This window comes from Oreochromis niloticus, linkage group LG5 (assembly GCF_001858045.2).
Source record: "Oreochromis niloticus isolate F11D_XX linkage group LG5, O_niloticus_UMD_NMBU, whole genome shotgun sequence".
Lineage (NCBI taxonomy): Eukaryota > Metazoa > Chordata > Actinopteri > Cichliformes > Cichlidae > Oreochromis > Oreochromis niloticus.
The window spans coordinates 19,708,787-19,724,453 of NC_031970.2; the positions used below are offsets into that span (position 1 = coordinate 19,708,787).

Sequence of the window (15,667 nt, forward strand, 5' to 3'; positions counted from 1 at the left end):
TGCACACTCTACTATCTGAGGTTTATTTCAGAAGATTGTTGAATAGACGTGTCCACTGATGGAGAACCTTTGCGCATAAATGTAGACTGAAATTAATTCTCACATGTTGTCTTGAAAAATGCCCAGCAACAGTTTAACAGTGGGGCAGGTCACAGCCAGGAAACAAGAACACAAACCTAAATGTCTGCTGCTCAGAGGCAGATCTGCGTTTTCTTTGTACTCACCACAAGTCATTTACAGGAAAATTCAGAAAGGAAACAGCAGAAACTATGGGCAAACACACCCCACAGTATGTTTACACCTGTGAGATTGGTCCATTTTCTAGGAATGTAAAATGAATAGTGAGGGCAACAAAAAAGTTACTTTGGCAGGTATTTAACCAGTTTAATTCCATCAGTTCTTAGAAGAGTCTAAAAATGTTACTGAAGTATGTATCACAAACCTGGACACTATGAGGGAGAACGTGATAAGGAACAGAGGAAGACTGAGACGATATACACACAGGATCATGACGGGACAGGCCCCAGGTGGGTACACAGCTGACACTAATCACTGACTAGGGAGACAAGGGAAGTAAAAAACTGAATATAATACACGCGAGGCAGGAGACTATCAAAATAAAACAGGAAACAGCACACACTTAGCTCTAGACTGAGACACGTGAACTTGACCACAGATGAATTAACATGGGAGGACAGAGAGACCAGAGAGACATGGGAACATGATCAGGAAAACAAAGGATAACGAAACATGGAAACTAAACAGACTAGAACAGGAGTCGCTGATGACAAGACCGATATGAGACCAGGAACAGACTAGACACTAAAGGGAACTAACATAACAAAACTAAGAACCAGGAACTATCAATAACAAACTCAGATGCACTAGAGAAACAAAACTCAAGATTAACTGATATAAAACTACTACTACTAAACCAATATAGAACAAGAAAATCTCTTATCCAAAAGAATGATTCACAAGACCATAATAAACTCAAAAACTGGGTCAAAGACCGAGGACCATGACCTGGGTTTTTGCTTCAGCTGCTGCCAGAACTGCACTCCACTTAACCTGCCTGTACTTGTCAGGAGAACCTCAATTGGAATGCTGTTGTTAGAAATCAAAGATATCCCTGATCTGCCAGATATTCCCTGCACACCATCATTTGGCCACACCAAGTCTGTCCAGCATCCTCCCTTTACCACCAATATTTATGTTTCAACATTGAAATGCATAGATGCTGTTTTTGTTTGTTTGTTTTTGCTCTCTATATTCACCTCAATATAAAATCAAATGAGAAACTTCACAACTCAGAAGACTTTCCAAAGGCTCTGTATGATGCTGCGATTTTGACACATTAGTTTCTACTCTGTGTCTCAACCCTTGTGTTCCTTGTAAAGTCATGTGGTGGGTGGGCCATCAGTCTTTATGTTCTGATTTAAAAACTACAAAGGCAAATACTTCAACTTACTGAAAACCAGACATGCACTGGAAACCACGTTTCATGGCGGCTGAGAGCAGGTGACCTACAAATGTGCGGCGACATCGTCACCTTCACTTGCCTACAAGCTGTCGATATATTAATAAGTGGAAGTGCACAACAAGGTCACGGGTACAAAATGTGCATATTGTATCACATAGATAGGAGGCAAAATCCAGTATCACTTTTTTTTGAGTGTTTGACACGTTTTGTCGGACATGGTGCATCGAATAGCAGTTCCTGCTGTTCCTGCTGCCAGTCGACTGTCACGTACCAGTAATATGCAGTTCTTTCACAATAAACAGAGTGACTAATATTAGTCTACTTAGATGGTATATGGAAAATGTTTTATTTTTTATTTTGACTAACAGATGAACTACCTGGTTGACCTAAACTCATCTAACATTCAGTTGATCAGGTGCAGCAGATGCAGGTGTAGCAGCTGTGCAAAGTAGTGTCAAATCACAATCCTACCACGTGCAGGAGATATGGATGTGTTGTTAAATTAGTATTCATCTGGAACAAAGATACAATAAACAAAACATAAAAACCCAGATGTGAATGTTTTAGGGGGGATGATTTTTTTTTACATGTATGCTTGTTTTTACACATTACACATTCATACATATCAAACTTGGTGTCAGTGACTGATGATTATCATGTCATTGTCTTAGTAGTCTTTTTGATCTCTAGGAGAAGATGCGCAGAAAATTGTGTTTTTCTAATTGAAACAGCATCTCAGCAATGTTACATTTCATCATAACTGGCTTTATAATGATGTAATCCAAGGTTATAATTTTGTTCCTCCAAAGGGAGAGAGTATGTAATCAGTTCTGTCTGTCTGTTTGTTAGTAGTCTAGTGTCCACAGTTTTCGATGTTGTGTAATGGTAGATACCAATAGCAGCTTGATCTGATTTAATGTTGGTGAAATCAGTCAAAGTGAAAACCAGTAAGAACTTCATATTATCCACAATTTTATCTATTTTTTTAAACATATTTTTTCAATATAACATTAAATGACACAAAAAGATTTATATACTACACTAAATGCCTATTTTAACAATGCTGCATGTTGTAATAAAAACATCATAAAACAACAGCCCTCGGGGGAGTTGGTCTCTGAGTCCTCATGTAGTTAACTAAAGCAGAACTAATAATTAAAAGTAGATGTGTCAAAAGCATTTTTGTTAAGTAAAACAAAACTTAAAACTAATTGAAATTACTTTGTGAACTTGTAAAACTAACAATATATATATAAAAATACATATACTATGACACATTAATCAACATGCTTTTCGAAAAAAGAAAATAGACTCAGAATAAGAGAAGCTTAACTGAATTAAAAACAAACAGTCAAAACAAAATAAAAAACTGTCCACAATAGTGAACACAAAAGTATATCATCAAGGCTTAACTGTTCCCTCCCTGCCACACACTCCTCCCGCTCCTTCCACACCCACTGACCCACCCACTCATACACACAGACACCAACACACACACACACACACACACACACACACACACACACACACACGCACAAACAGACAAACAAACAAATGAAAGTAGCAGTTGTGGAGTACTTACAATTTTCATTGTCGGGGCTTTTGCACAGGTATTTACACAGACAGCAAAGGATTGACACGATAAACCCGATTACATATAGGATGATTTTTATGTCATTCATGACAGAAATGGCAGCTTAAAATGTATGTAAACAGCTTTCAACCTGGAAAAGAAACAAAGAAATAATTATTTTTTAAAAAAACAATAAACAGAAAATGTTGGGTTTATTGTTCACCAAATTAAATGCAATCTGAATTTAATCTAAATTCTCATTTTTTCCCTTTCTGGCAACACCCATTAGGGACCTGGGGAATAACAGTGTGCCAACCACACTTGCTTTCCCCTCCTAACATAGCACAGTTTTCAGTAATTCCAACTATGCAATAATTTCCAATCATATAGTTAAACTAGTATAACTGTTCTTGGATAGAGTTTGCTACATGACTACAAGAAGCTGAATTATTAAGTCATACCATCCAGCCAATCATCCAGCAGGTTTGTAGGGGAACATAGTTTATCAAAGTTAGTGCCTCTGGGGACACTTCAGAGGCACTGTAGGTGGATTACACTTTAGGCATTATAAGACATTACTTCTAGTTACAGGAAATTGTTTCTGATAAAATATTTACCTATTAGTTAAAAAAAAAATCATTGTTCAACGGCTGTGGCTCTGGGTACTGGTGGACTTTATTAGTAGAGAAAAAGGACGGAGAAACAAACTAATGTTACAGTGTCACTGGAAGGCTAAAAACAAACAACCGTAGCTTAAAAAAATAACCTCACTGACATCGCACTCAGGGGTCTGTTTTATTTTCGGTTTGAAGCCAACATCGCAGACAGACACGCAGTCAGATAGCTGATCCTGACAAGAACAACGGCAGTTTATATGTTTAAATAATCAGACTTACCGGATACACAAAGGGACTGGATCTGTTCCAGAGCCAACGCGTTTTAGAGGAAGGGGTCTGACCTGAACCCCTTAACGCGAAACTACTGCTGCGAAGTTCGTCTATATACGGCGACACGTCACTCAGGTCATGTTCCAGCCCACTGCCAGAATTTTAAATTCATTCCTTTCCATTCACTGTTTGTGATCATAACTGTATAAGTACGTCATTATACAAGGTTTGTATCACAGCTACGAGGTCAACTAGGTATTTTATTTATTTATGTGACTCAGATCCATGTGTGACGCTCAAGACGACTTTTACTTTGAAAAGACCTTATGGGACCACGCGGGAGCGGCACATTTTCGTTTTCAAGTGAGGAACTAAAATATTAACAGTAAGTTAATCGGTTTCAATTCATCGTCACTTTAAGAATTTTCCATGCAAGAAAACCAAATAACATAAACTAAGTGGACATGCCTGTCATAATAATATTTAAGGCCAGATTTATTATTATAATAATACAGAGTAAGCGCAGCTTTCACACTCTGAAAACAGCCATTTAAAACAAAACGTGAGGAGGTCGAAGAAAAATCGGTACTGTTTCGATATTTCTCTGAAACTGCTGGAAAATGTGTGTGGAGTCCTGAAGACTGAGGCTGGAATCCAGGATTTATCCAGAGGGGAGCTGCATTACTAGGAACTATCAACCTTATAAACCTGAAATCCGTGGAACAGCTGACCTCTGCCATGTATGGAAGAAGCCCGGACATTTTTTAACCGTCAGATTCCGACCCGTCCACATGAAAATGAGGCTGCCACTGTGCCACACGCCTAAAAGCGCGCTGCGCTCCCGTTTTTCCCCCCCTGCATTCTGTAGATGCTGATTAGACATTATTTTGACACACTAACACATGCACGTTGATAGCTACATTTTCATAAACATTGGCAATACATGTTTGGGGGGAGTGCTCTGACCTCAGTTTTCCTCACCTTTTTTAATATATGATTAATGAGGAGCAGAAAGAGATTAGGTTTCCAAACATGCAGGATGATGACTCAGGGAAGATACAGGACAGTGCCAAACTTTCACCACTGTGCTCACAATTTTGAGCCATTCACTCGTCACAGTTACGCACTCATTCTGAAAAGAAAAAGCATAATCTCATTCCCAAGAAATTCCCAACTATCACAAATCCCACAAGCAAAGACGTTCTTTATTTGATATTTGTTTTTTGCGTTTTCTCTTAAATTTCAGTAATCAATCGCGTTTGTATGATTCGTTTAAATGTTTTCACATATTGTGCTGTGAAAGGTAAAATACTATAAACACACATACGCGATCAGGCCAGCTGTTACAATACAAGTATTTAAGTCTTTTAGTTGTATAACCGATACTGACCCTTTTCAATATATCCGGGTAGCTTTTTGACTAGAAGAAAGGATTTTGCGCTGGCGACCGTTAATAAATTTGGTCCTAGTGTTTTGTTTTAAAATTAACTTTTACGGATGCAAAGAACAGGATCAAGTGAGTTTCAACAAAACAAAGCAGCTTATAAAAAAGTCTCCGGTGTTTCAAATTAAATGGTGATGGTGACTTGCTTTTACGAAGCTACCAGGAAATCAATTCAATTTATTTTGCGCAAAATCACAACAGCAGTCGCCTTTAGGCTTTATATTGTAAGGCAGATACCTACATTAATCATTTTATTGTCTGAAGACGTAATCCTTTCCTTGTTGTTCATCACCACAGTCAGAGAGAGAGAGAGAAACCTTCTTGTTTCCATGATTATTCCTCCTACACACGTTTGCGTGATTTGGTGATGCTCAGTCATATAACTAAATAATACATTTTAGATTATCTGGAGTCCTGGGACAGTGTGTGTGACAGTCCAACCAGATTAACTTTGCTTTATCTGCTTTATTTATGAAGCACTTTTTAAAACAAATGTAAAACGTTTTTTTAAAACATAAAACATATATTATTATCTGTTTAGATATATTATTTTAACTAAAACTGTTGTAGTTAAAAATAAGAACAACGAAAATTAAAAAACACTCAAACTGAAAAGGGTATTAGCAGTGATAAAAAGGCAAACAATTCATATATGTCGAGAAGAAAGAGAAGAAGAAATTTGAAAGAACTCACAAAATTTGCACACCTAAAATACCCAGGCCGGACAGTCCAGTGTCTTGGACCTGGACTGCAAAGGCTCATTCACATTTAATGACTAAAGGAGTCTTTGGGACCATTAACAGGGACATGCTAGTAGATCTCAAGCAGCAGCCAGGCTCATATGGAATCCACATCTCACAAATATAGACAGGAACCAGACTGTTTGGCTTTAAAACCTAGCAATAAAATCTTAAAACCAATTCTAAAACTTGCCAGTGACGGGCTGTAAGCACTGGTGTAATGTGGTTGCTTCTTTGGCCATTTGTTAATACATTACTAAAAGAAACTATAGTGGGTGTTGTGGAGAAGTAATGATGTGATACATGTGCAGTGTGTACAATGATGCAAAATGTCATGTGCAAACTATTCTGTGCAAGCTGTTTGGTGTTTCAGCAGTTCAGTAGCCTGATAGCTTGTGGGTAGAAGCTGTCCCTGAACCTGCTGATGCGGGTCTGGATGCTCCTGTACCGCCTGGCTGACAGTGAAGAGTGTCGTTTGGTTAGGGTGGCTTGGATCAGAGAGGATCCACTGGGCCTTCCTCCTACAGTGCTGTCTGTAGAGGTCCTGGATGGCTGATAGGTCAGACCTGGTGATATGTTGTGCTGATGTTTACCCTCTGAACCCTCCATAGAGATTTGTGGTCCAGAACGTTACAACCATACCAGGTTGTGATACAGCCAGACAGAATAGTCTCGATGGTCCATCAAGAGAAGTTGGATAGTATTTTGGAGTCAGCTGTTGGAGAAGGAAGGGCCACTGTCTTGCTGCTTTTATGATCACATCCATGTGATGTGACTAGCTCAGATCCCCACTGATGTTCACCCCCCAGGAAGCAGAAGCAACGAACTCTTTCCATGTCTGTCCCCCTCAATTCAAATGGGGTGTGTCCTCCACCGTGCAGTCTCCTGTAGCGGTCTCGCTGACGTTAAGCAGCAGGTCCTAAGGTCCCGTACACTTTTTACTACACATAGCTTGTGTTTAGTTGATTATTTCTTTGTTGTACCAACGCTCCTTTGCAATAAATCTTATTGCCTTGCAACTGTTTGCTTGTCAAACAGTGTGAGTAGTTTGTTGGTGCAGCAGCATATTAATTGGGATTTTAGTCAGCTGGGACAGGCTCCAGCCTCCCCCGGCTACCCTGAATTAGTCACAAAGAAGAGAATGAATAAATGGATGGATTTTAGTCAGTTTGTGAGGATATGTGGTTAACAGACTTCTCTCTTTTGTTTCCTGTTTGTAGACAAAATAGCTGACTTTATGTTACTGTTTAAGTAAAAGGATATAGAGGCTTCAGTTAAGAGGCCATAAGAGTCAGTGTAGGTCAGGCTCCACAACTTGATTAAGATTTACTGAAACTATGAAAAAAAGGAAGAAGCATAAGAGGACAGTCATAACTTCAGCTGCTGGGAGCAAACCAACCTCTCCTGGGACACTAGGAGTATTCTATTAGCAAACAAACTATGAAAGCTACCACAAACACCACACTAAATGAACATACTAACAAATTATGTTAATGCAAATAGTGAGAGAACTCCCAGTATATCCACCAAGCCTGTGGCCAGAGGCCAGCCATGCACGCGCTGCAGCACTAGAAACAAAAAGGACAGAATGACAGTTATGCAAAGTACACCTAACAAACAGATAACAAATGATACTGCAAATGAAAGCGAAAACATCCTAGAATAAGCAGTGGCGGTCCTAGCCTGTTTGGCGCCCTGGGCGAACACTCCCTCTGGCGCCCTGGGCGAACACAAAACATGTTAAGGATTGTAGATTAACATAAAACTGTTGTCCACACACACATATGAAGAGAGAGAGAGAGTATGCATAGTTTGCAAACGGCTACCAAACAGCCATCATAATTCGTCATACAATGAGAACAGGACAAATCAACAATTGACAATGACTAATTAATATTAAAATCTGTAACATAATGTATTGTTTGGAGTTTAGTCTGTTACTGTTACTATTTTTACCATTTCTTCTTGGGGCAACTGTAACCCACATTATTTCCTTAGGGATTAATAAAGTATTGTGATTCTGATTGTTTCAGGATGACCTGCCATTATCCAATGACACATCTGTTTACCTGTATCATTTGTTCGTTTCTTCTCCTCTTCTTTTCTCTTTTTTCTAAACTGAGCACCTGATGGCTTTGAACTTTTCTTGTCCATCTTCCATTGGTTTTAATTTTGCACTCCAGTATGAACACCCATCCCTCAACCAGAGGATCACCACGACATAACCTAATAGACCTACACCTTAGTTCACAGATTAACTTTGTCTAGGGTGTATTTCTGGGATTTCACACAACCCAGGATTCAAATCATGAATACATAATGGGCTTGGATTTACAACATTATGAATGAAATGTGCTCTATTTGGAAGCAGCAGGTCTCCCTCCCCTTTCGACGGGTTATGTGTGAGACTTTAAATCATCAAACTGTAAATTATAAATTTTAAATTGTTATTGATCCCTTTACCCCGAGTCCTAAAGTGTATATTTATTTTCTTACTCTACTATATTTATTGTTCGTTTATTTGCACTGCTGTAACTGGAGCCTCGTCGTCTCGTCTCTCTATATACTGGACTGTATGTAGCGGAGATGACAATAAAGTTTACTTTGACTTCAGCAGCGCGCAGGCGCACCGAGGGCTCTCGCTCTCGCGCTCAGTTTTCGTGTATAGAATTTCGAAAAAACATCGGTGCAAATTATAAGTCTGTATCATAATGTCCGGTGTTTTCGTGTTTGTTGTTTTGTTTTTATTTTGTTTTATTTTGCGAGTTGGTTATTAGATGCTGCTCCAGCCAGCCAGAGAATCCCCCGCCGCCCCGCCCTCTCCTCCCTGTGCCGCAAGCAGCAGGCGCACCTCGCAAACGGAGGGCGCCCTTACTCCCAGCAAATGGGCGATAGAAAACCGATCGGTGCCTATGACATTCCCAATATGCGCTGGCTGCCATCGGGGCAGCATGAGTACGAGCATTTTTTTTATTTTATTTTTTTTTTTTTTGCCGATGCCCGTGATGCCGCCCCCCATCACGATGCCGCCCCGGGCAACCGCCCGTGTCGCCCGTATCTAAAACCGCTACTGATGAGATCCAAATATATGCCAATGTCAACACATGTTCATGTTGATGAGGTTTACTGAACAAATTTGAATCATCACAACAACCAAAATGTTAGCAACACATTATAAAGTTTATTATTATCACTATGGTAACCATGTTTATGTTTGTTACCTGCTAACTCAAACACATTCTGTAGGTGTCACATTTTGAGGACTGTAAGTTCACACACTTTCAGACTTTTGCAAACCGGAGTTGGAGATTGCAGAGAGAAGGCGAAGTGTTTTGTAAAACCTTTACAAGTTCTACGGATTATTTGCTCAAACAACAAAAGTGCAAACATGTTTTGCTGGACTCTAAGAAGAAGAAAGGCACAGCCTGATTTGTCATGTTTTTTTAATATTTAAAAAAAATGCTGTTTTTGTGCAGCAGTTCTTATTAAATCACATGCTGTTTGATTTATTTGAAACAGATAATAAAGGAGGATACTGTGGGTGTTGGAGAGGACCCACTGAAAAAGTACGATCTTTGCTCTCTGTCACATTTTTACTATGTTTAAAATTATGTTTATGTATACATTTATAAATACACATGTAAACATGCATGCACAGTTTTCTCATTTGAAAGTAAATATTTGTCTGAATATTTGAGCTGAATCAGTTTTTACTGTGTAAGTTGTAGATTTGTTCCCTCTGTGGAGTCCACAGCTTCATGCAGTCGGTTTAGCTGACTTTCTTGTGGCACTGAGGGCAGTTTGAGTGCATTACAGCAGACTGATCTTCTCTGTTATCTTTCCAGTGTGAGTGCACGAAAGGATCTCACAGATGAACATGTGGCCCCTGACACTCCAGCCACCTCTTCTGCACCAGTCTCACCTCCAGCTGAGGCTCAGACGAACAAATCAAAGAAGGCTTCCTGGTGGCGCAGATGGCTTTTTTGTGAGGTGAGTTTACCACTGCAGAGAATAAGCTCTGAACAAACAAACGGTGCAGGAATTTGTGCATCATTTGTTTTTAACTGGATTTATTTGTAACTGGCAGAAAAAGTCAAAGGTTTTTCCCAAAAATGAAGACAAGGCAGAAGACACGGTCGTGCCACCTTCTGAACCCCAACAGAGGTACGATATTATTTTACTGTCTGAACAAGTTCTGCTGGTACTCCTTCCTTCTTGGATCATGAAGGAGAATCTTTTGTGTTTTGTCCAGTGTTAACCCCGTCAGCCAGTCTGAGGATGTTTTGGTCCTTTTACTGTGTTCCTATTTAAAGCTGATTGATTGCTTTGTGTTTCTTCTCCTGTAATTTCATCACTGTGATTGCACTGTTTGTGTCTTTCTATAACAGTACCATCAGCACTGAAAAATGTGAAGTCAAGGACGTTGGTGTCCAGACAGAGGTTTCCTGCCCTCCCAACTCGCTGCTGTTTTTCTGCACGGTACGTTCTACAGAGCCGAGTGTGACACGTGAACAGATGTTATAGGAACATGTGGAGTCTGAATGTTAGGATTGACACTCAAATTCTCATTATGTCATCCATTTTGGTTGAACTAACTGGTGATGTGTTCCTCAAAGAAAAAGGTGACCTTAGATGATGAGCCGCGTTGTCCTGAAGTCAATGAGAGAGATGAACCAGTTTCCAGGCCGTGTACCCCAGCAGGTCACGGTGGTAGCCAGGGAGCCATGCTAAGAGACCACGTCACACACTGCTGACTAACATACGATGATGAGTTCGTCAATGATGAGCAGCGGCAGAGAACAGCTTACCTGCTGTTCTATGAAAAACAGGTGATTTCTCCCATCAAACAGCTGGATTGTAAATGGTAAATGGCCTGTATTTGTATAGTGCTTTATTAGTCCCTAAGGACCCCAAAGCGCTTTACATCCATCCATTCACACACACATTCACACACTGGTGATGGCAAGCTACATTGTAGCCTCAGCCACCCTGGGGCGCACTGACAGAGGCGAGGCTGCCGAACACTGGCGCCACCGGGCCCTCTGACCCTGGATTGTGTTGGATACTGTCGTTTATATAAGATTTTATTGTAATGTATAGTATATAAGACTTTTATTTTATTTGTATCTTTTTATGTTTATGTTGTTCAGTGTACACCGAGGGCCGTGGGAGCGTTGCAATTACAAATTCTTGTGTATGACCTGTCCATATGTTTTTTTGACAAAAAGATGACTTTGAATTTGAGCATGTCCATGCAAATACTCAGTTTATGTTCAAACATGATTTTGTTCTTTTAATTTGCTCAATGACAAAGTTAGGATTTAGTTTAAGGAATGGCTGATTGCAGATTCCTGTTAGAAAACAAGTGTGTTGCATTTATGCAGTGGTTACTATGGTGGCACTTTAGGTGCAAGTGTTGCAACCACTGTAAATGTGACACCATCACCAAAAAATGTTATAAAATCAGAAGAAGAAAGAGAACTCTAATATGATAGCTACACACCAGCTGGACCATTATAACAACATTGCATCACATGAGTAACTTCACCATGACGAGACTTCAAGGACTCCAAGAATGTTCATACAGTGAGGATAAATCATGTTTTTTATTATTTATTATGAAAAAGACACAATATAGATACATAAAATGCAGCAGGAGCTGCAACAGCTAACATGTCAGTTAATTTGACACGTTGATTTATTTATAATTTCTTTTTCTCTCTTAGCTTTTCAGCTCCACATTTTTGCCATTTCTTCCACACTCAACTCTTTTCTACAAGGTGAGCGCACAGTGAAGGAAGGGGAGGGCTGATGGCATTAAGAGATTTGATTGGGCAATCTAGGGGCCAGTTAGTTCTTCCCTTTGGTGAAAGCTGGGCTCTTCAGTTCAGCATGGTACAGCTCCAAAGATTCTGCAACATCAAACCCTCTGTCTGCTAATATTACATCACCTGGGCTGAGGCAGTCCAGGTAACAGTTTCTATTTTTGTTTTTAAACTTTAGATATAAACAAAACAAGAAAAATAACATTTATCACTCCATCTCGATTCATTTTCATGTCATAAGTGTTAGCAACAGTTCTAGAAAAGGAGAAGTTTGTTCCAGTTTGCAGAAATGTTATTACAAATGTTCAAACTACTGCACTGTAAAATCTAAGTAGTTCCCAGAACTCAAAAAAACTATGCAAACTCATTGCCTCCAGAAAAATTGAATGCAGTTTACTTAAGATGACTGTTAGGACAACTTCTTCACTGCAAGTATGCAGTACTAAGAATAACAATTTGTGGTAACCTGATTATGATTCAAAATGAATAATTAACAACACTTCTTGTAATGGTGTTAAAATCAGGACAACTTTTATTTTCAAATGCAAAAAGTAAAAGAAAATCAGCCAACATACTGGACACATATAATTGTCAATATAATTGTTTGTTGTTCTGCTGAACAATAACAATTATACTGTCATCATTGTTACAGAGATTGAAACTTTATTGATAATTTGTCCAGGTAAAAATGCCCTCCCACAAATGTCATGTGACAACCTCAATGGCTTCCAGAGTTTTGACATCACCCACATTTAGAATCTTACCACCACTTTGATCCTTTGATCCTTTGATCCTAAAAACCCTTAAATAGGAGTGAGACACAACAACTTTTAGTCTGTTATTCGCAGCATTTACGTTTGCAGCATTCAAACGCTCGCCAGAGAAGCCTTTTTGGATCCTTTTCAGAGTCACTGTTCACTGTTTACAGATTCTAACATGTCTCCGAAAAAACACAACAAAAGAGAAATAGTAAAGCCCAGCGCTCCTCTTTGCGATCAAGAGGACAATATTCAAGTACAGAAGATGTGCTTGGAAGAAATGGATGAGAAAAATCTCAGGGAGAATCACAATACGCGACACCCGCCCCAGCCAGAGTACATCTATTACGTCTGGCAAAGTTTTTTTGAACAACGAGCGGAGATTATGTTGCTGAGAGAAGAATATGAGAGAAGGACTGCTGAAGTACATAGATTGTTCAGCCAGCTTGTTGAAAAGGAAGATATTCAAAAGGAGAAAGAAATGGAAGTCCTAGACATGCGCGGAAGGATCTTTGAGCTCCAAGCAAAGCTTAATAAAGCTCAAGAAAAACCAACAGAAGAAGTCCTCCAACAGAAGAAAAACGAGCAGGACAAGGACAAAAAGATTCAGGAGTTGCAAGTAAAGCTTGACGAAGCTTTGCAAAAAAATAAAGAAATCCTCCAAGAGAAGAAACAACTGGTCATAAAACTCCAAGGCACAGAGATAAATCACAAAGTGCTGAAAGGAAGGGTTGAGTTTCTTCAAAAGAAAGGGCAACAGACCATGAAACAGGAAGATACGGATTGCAAGCTTCAGGACATGGAGAAACACAACAAAGGCTTGCAAATAAAGCTCGATGAAGCTCTGCAAAAAAATAAAGAACTCCTCCAAGAAAAAGAGCAAATGGACGTAAAGCAGCGCAAACTCCAAGGCATGGAGGAAAAGTACAAAGCGCTTCAGGCAAGGCATGATAAAACACTGAACAAGAATAAAGAGTTGCTTCAAGAAAAAAAGCAACAAGAAATTAAACAGAAAGAAATGGACTGCAAGCTTGAAGACGTGGAGGAAAAATACACAGCGCTGAAAATAAAGCTCGATAAAACAGTGCAAAGAAATAAGGATTTCAAACAAGAGAAAGAACAGCAAGACATGAAAGAGAAAGATCTGGATTGCGAGCTTCAGAACATCAAGAAACACAACAAAGGTTTGCAAGTAATGCTTGATGAAGCTCTGCAAAAAAATAAAGAAATCCTTGAAGAGAAAGAAAAGCTGGACATAAAGCAGAGAGACATGCAGTGCCAACTCCAAGGCATGCAGGAAAAATACGGAGCGCAGCAGGTAAAGCTTGATGAAACACTGCAGAATATCAAGAGCTGCTTCAAGACAAAGAACAACGGGAAATAAAGCAGAAAGGAGAAAAACAAACTCTCCAGGACTTTGAGAGGAAAAACCAAAAACTGCAAGAACGTTATAACAAAATGAACAACAAAACAACTGAACTGGAGAGGGAAAAGAAAACACTGCAAAAACAATGCTCAGACATGCAGAGTAAGCTCAATGACATGCTGAGAAAAAACACAGAACTTGAGGAACGTTCCAACAACTTGAAGTGCAAAAACACTGAGGTGCAGATGTTAAAGCAGCAACTAGAGAAAACAAACAAAGACCTGCAGTGTACACTTCAACAAATCGAGAGAAGTCAGCAGCTAGAAGACACGCACAACAAATTAGAACAGTGTTATACAGAGATGCACAAGGCAAAGCTAATGCAGGAGGCAAAATGTAACGAACTGAAAGAAAGGCTGGAAGAAAAACAAGCCAAATTAGAAGAAGTGGAGAAAACATGCAGGAAACTTGAGAAGGAAAATACACAAATGATCGATGAGTTAAGAACCCTCATCCTAGAGAAAAAAGTGCTCGTGGAAAGCTCCTGGAAAAGAAGAAAAAACGCTTCCGTTTCTTCTGGAGGAGGGACACTCCTGCTTTTTCTACGTTTCTACGTTTTCTGCTGCTGATGTCACCTCGTCTTCCTCCACCTCTGTTCCATCGTAATTTTCACCTCTCCAATCCTGTCCCCTCCCTTTCCCACCTGACACCTCTCCCTCCCCTATTTCCTTTAACCCCTAACACCTGTCCCATCTCCCTCCCCTCTCTCTCTCTTTCACCCTCACCCCCCAACCAGTCCCGACAGTTGACTGCCCCCTCTAGAGCCTGGTTCTGTCATAGGTTTCTTCCTTTAAAGGGAGTTTTTCCTATCCACTGTCGCACCTAGTGCTTGCTCAGAGGGGATTGTTGGGTTTTCTGTCCTCTATCTCTTTCCTCTTTTCTATCCCTTTAATTTACCCTCTTGAAGTGCAAAAACACTGTCCCATCTCCCTCCCCTCTCTCTCTCTTTCACCCTCACCCCCAACCAGTCCCGACAGTTGACTGCCCCTCTAGAGCCTGGTTCTGTCATAGGTTTCTTCCTTTAAAGGGAGTTTTTCCTATCCACTGTCGCACCTAGTGCTTGCTCAGAGGGGATTGTTGGGGTTTTCTGTCCTCTCTTTCCTCTTTTCTATCCCTTTAATTTAATACCCTCTTCTTAACCCCCCCCCCCCTCTATTTCCTCAATAATTTAATAATAAACACAATTGGCTGCATTTTAAATGTGTCTGAACAATGTCTTCATTCAAGAATGAATTGTCTTTGTCATGGACTCATGTATTGTGTGTTTTCCTCGGGTTGGTGATTCTCACGGTCGTTCAGCCCAGGAGTCCAGTGTTTTAGTGTTTTAATCACATTTAGTGTTACATTTTAGATCACCATAATAGGATATCCACAATTTAGGATTCAGGCATTTGTTTTAGTTCAATATCGTAATCATTCTATGATTGAGGAATTTTACAGAACCTTCAGTCAGCAGCAATAACTTCAATTCATTGACATTTGCAAGCATTCCTTTATACACAGCATTTCAGTCAGGTTGAGGTCTGGACTT

At 39.8% G+C, this 15,667-nt stretch overlaps 1 protein-coding gene and 1 long non-coding RNA gene across 2 annotated transcripts in view; both read left to right on the plus strand.

Annotated features, from left to right (window-relative positions):
- Positions 1-15,667, plus strand: part of LOC109202267 (uncharacterized) — a 712,495-nt gene that overhangs the window by 679,254 nt on the left and 17,574 nt on the right. The window contains exons 6-10 of the long non-coding RNA XR_003220127.1: positions 9,647-9,693; positions 9,973-10,117; positions 10,215-10,291; positions 10,516-10,606; positions 10,744-10,956. This is a non-coding gene — a long non-coding RNA (uncharacterized LOC109202267). The remainder of the gene's footprint in view (positions 1-9,646; positions 9,694-9,972; positions 10,118-10,214; positions 10,292-10,515; positions 10,607-10,743; positions 10,957-15,667) is intronic.
- Positions 12,689-14,557, plus strand: LOC112846910 (trichohyalin-like). The gene has a single exon (XM_025907258.1). It carries the CDS (start codon positions 12,889-12,891, stop codon positions 14,092-14,094), a length of 1,206 nt encoding a protein of 401 aa, XP_025763043.1. The 5' UTR covers positions 12,689-12,888; the 3' UTR covers positions 14,095-14,557.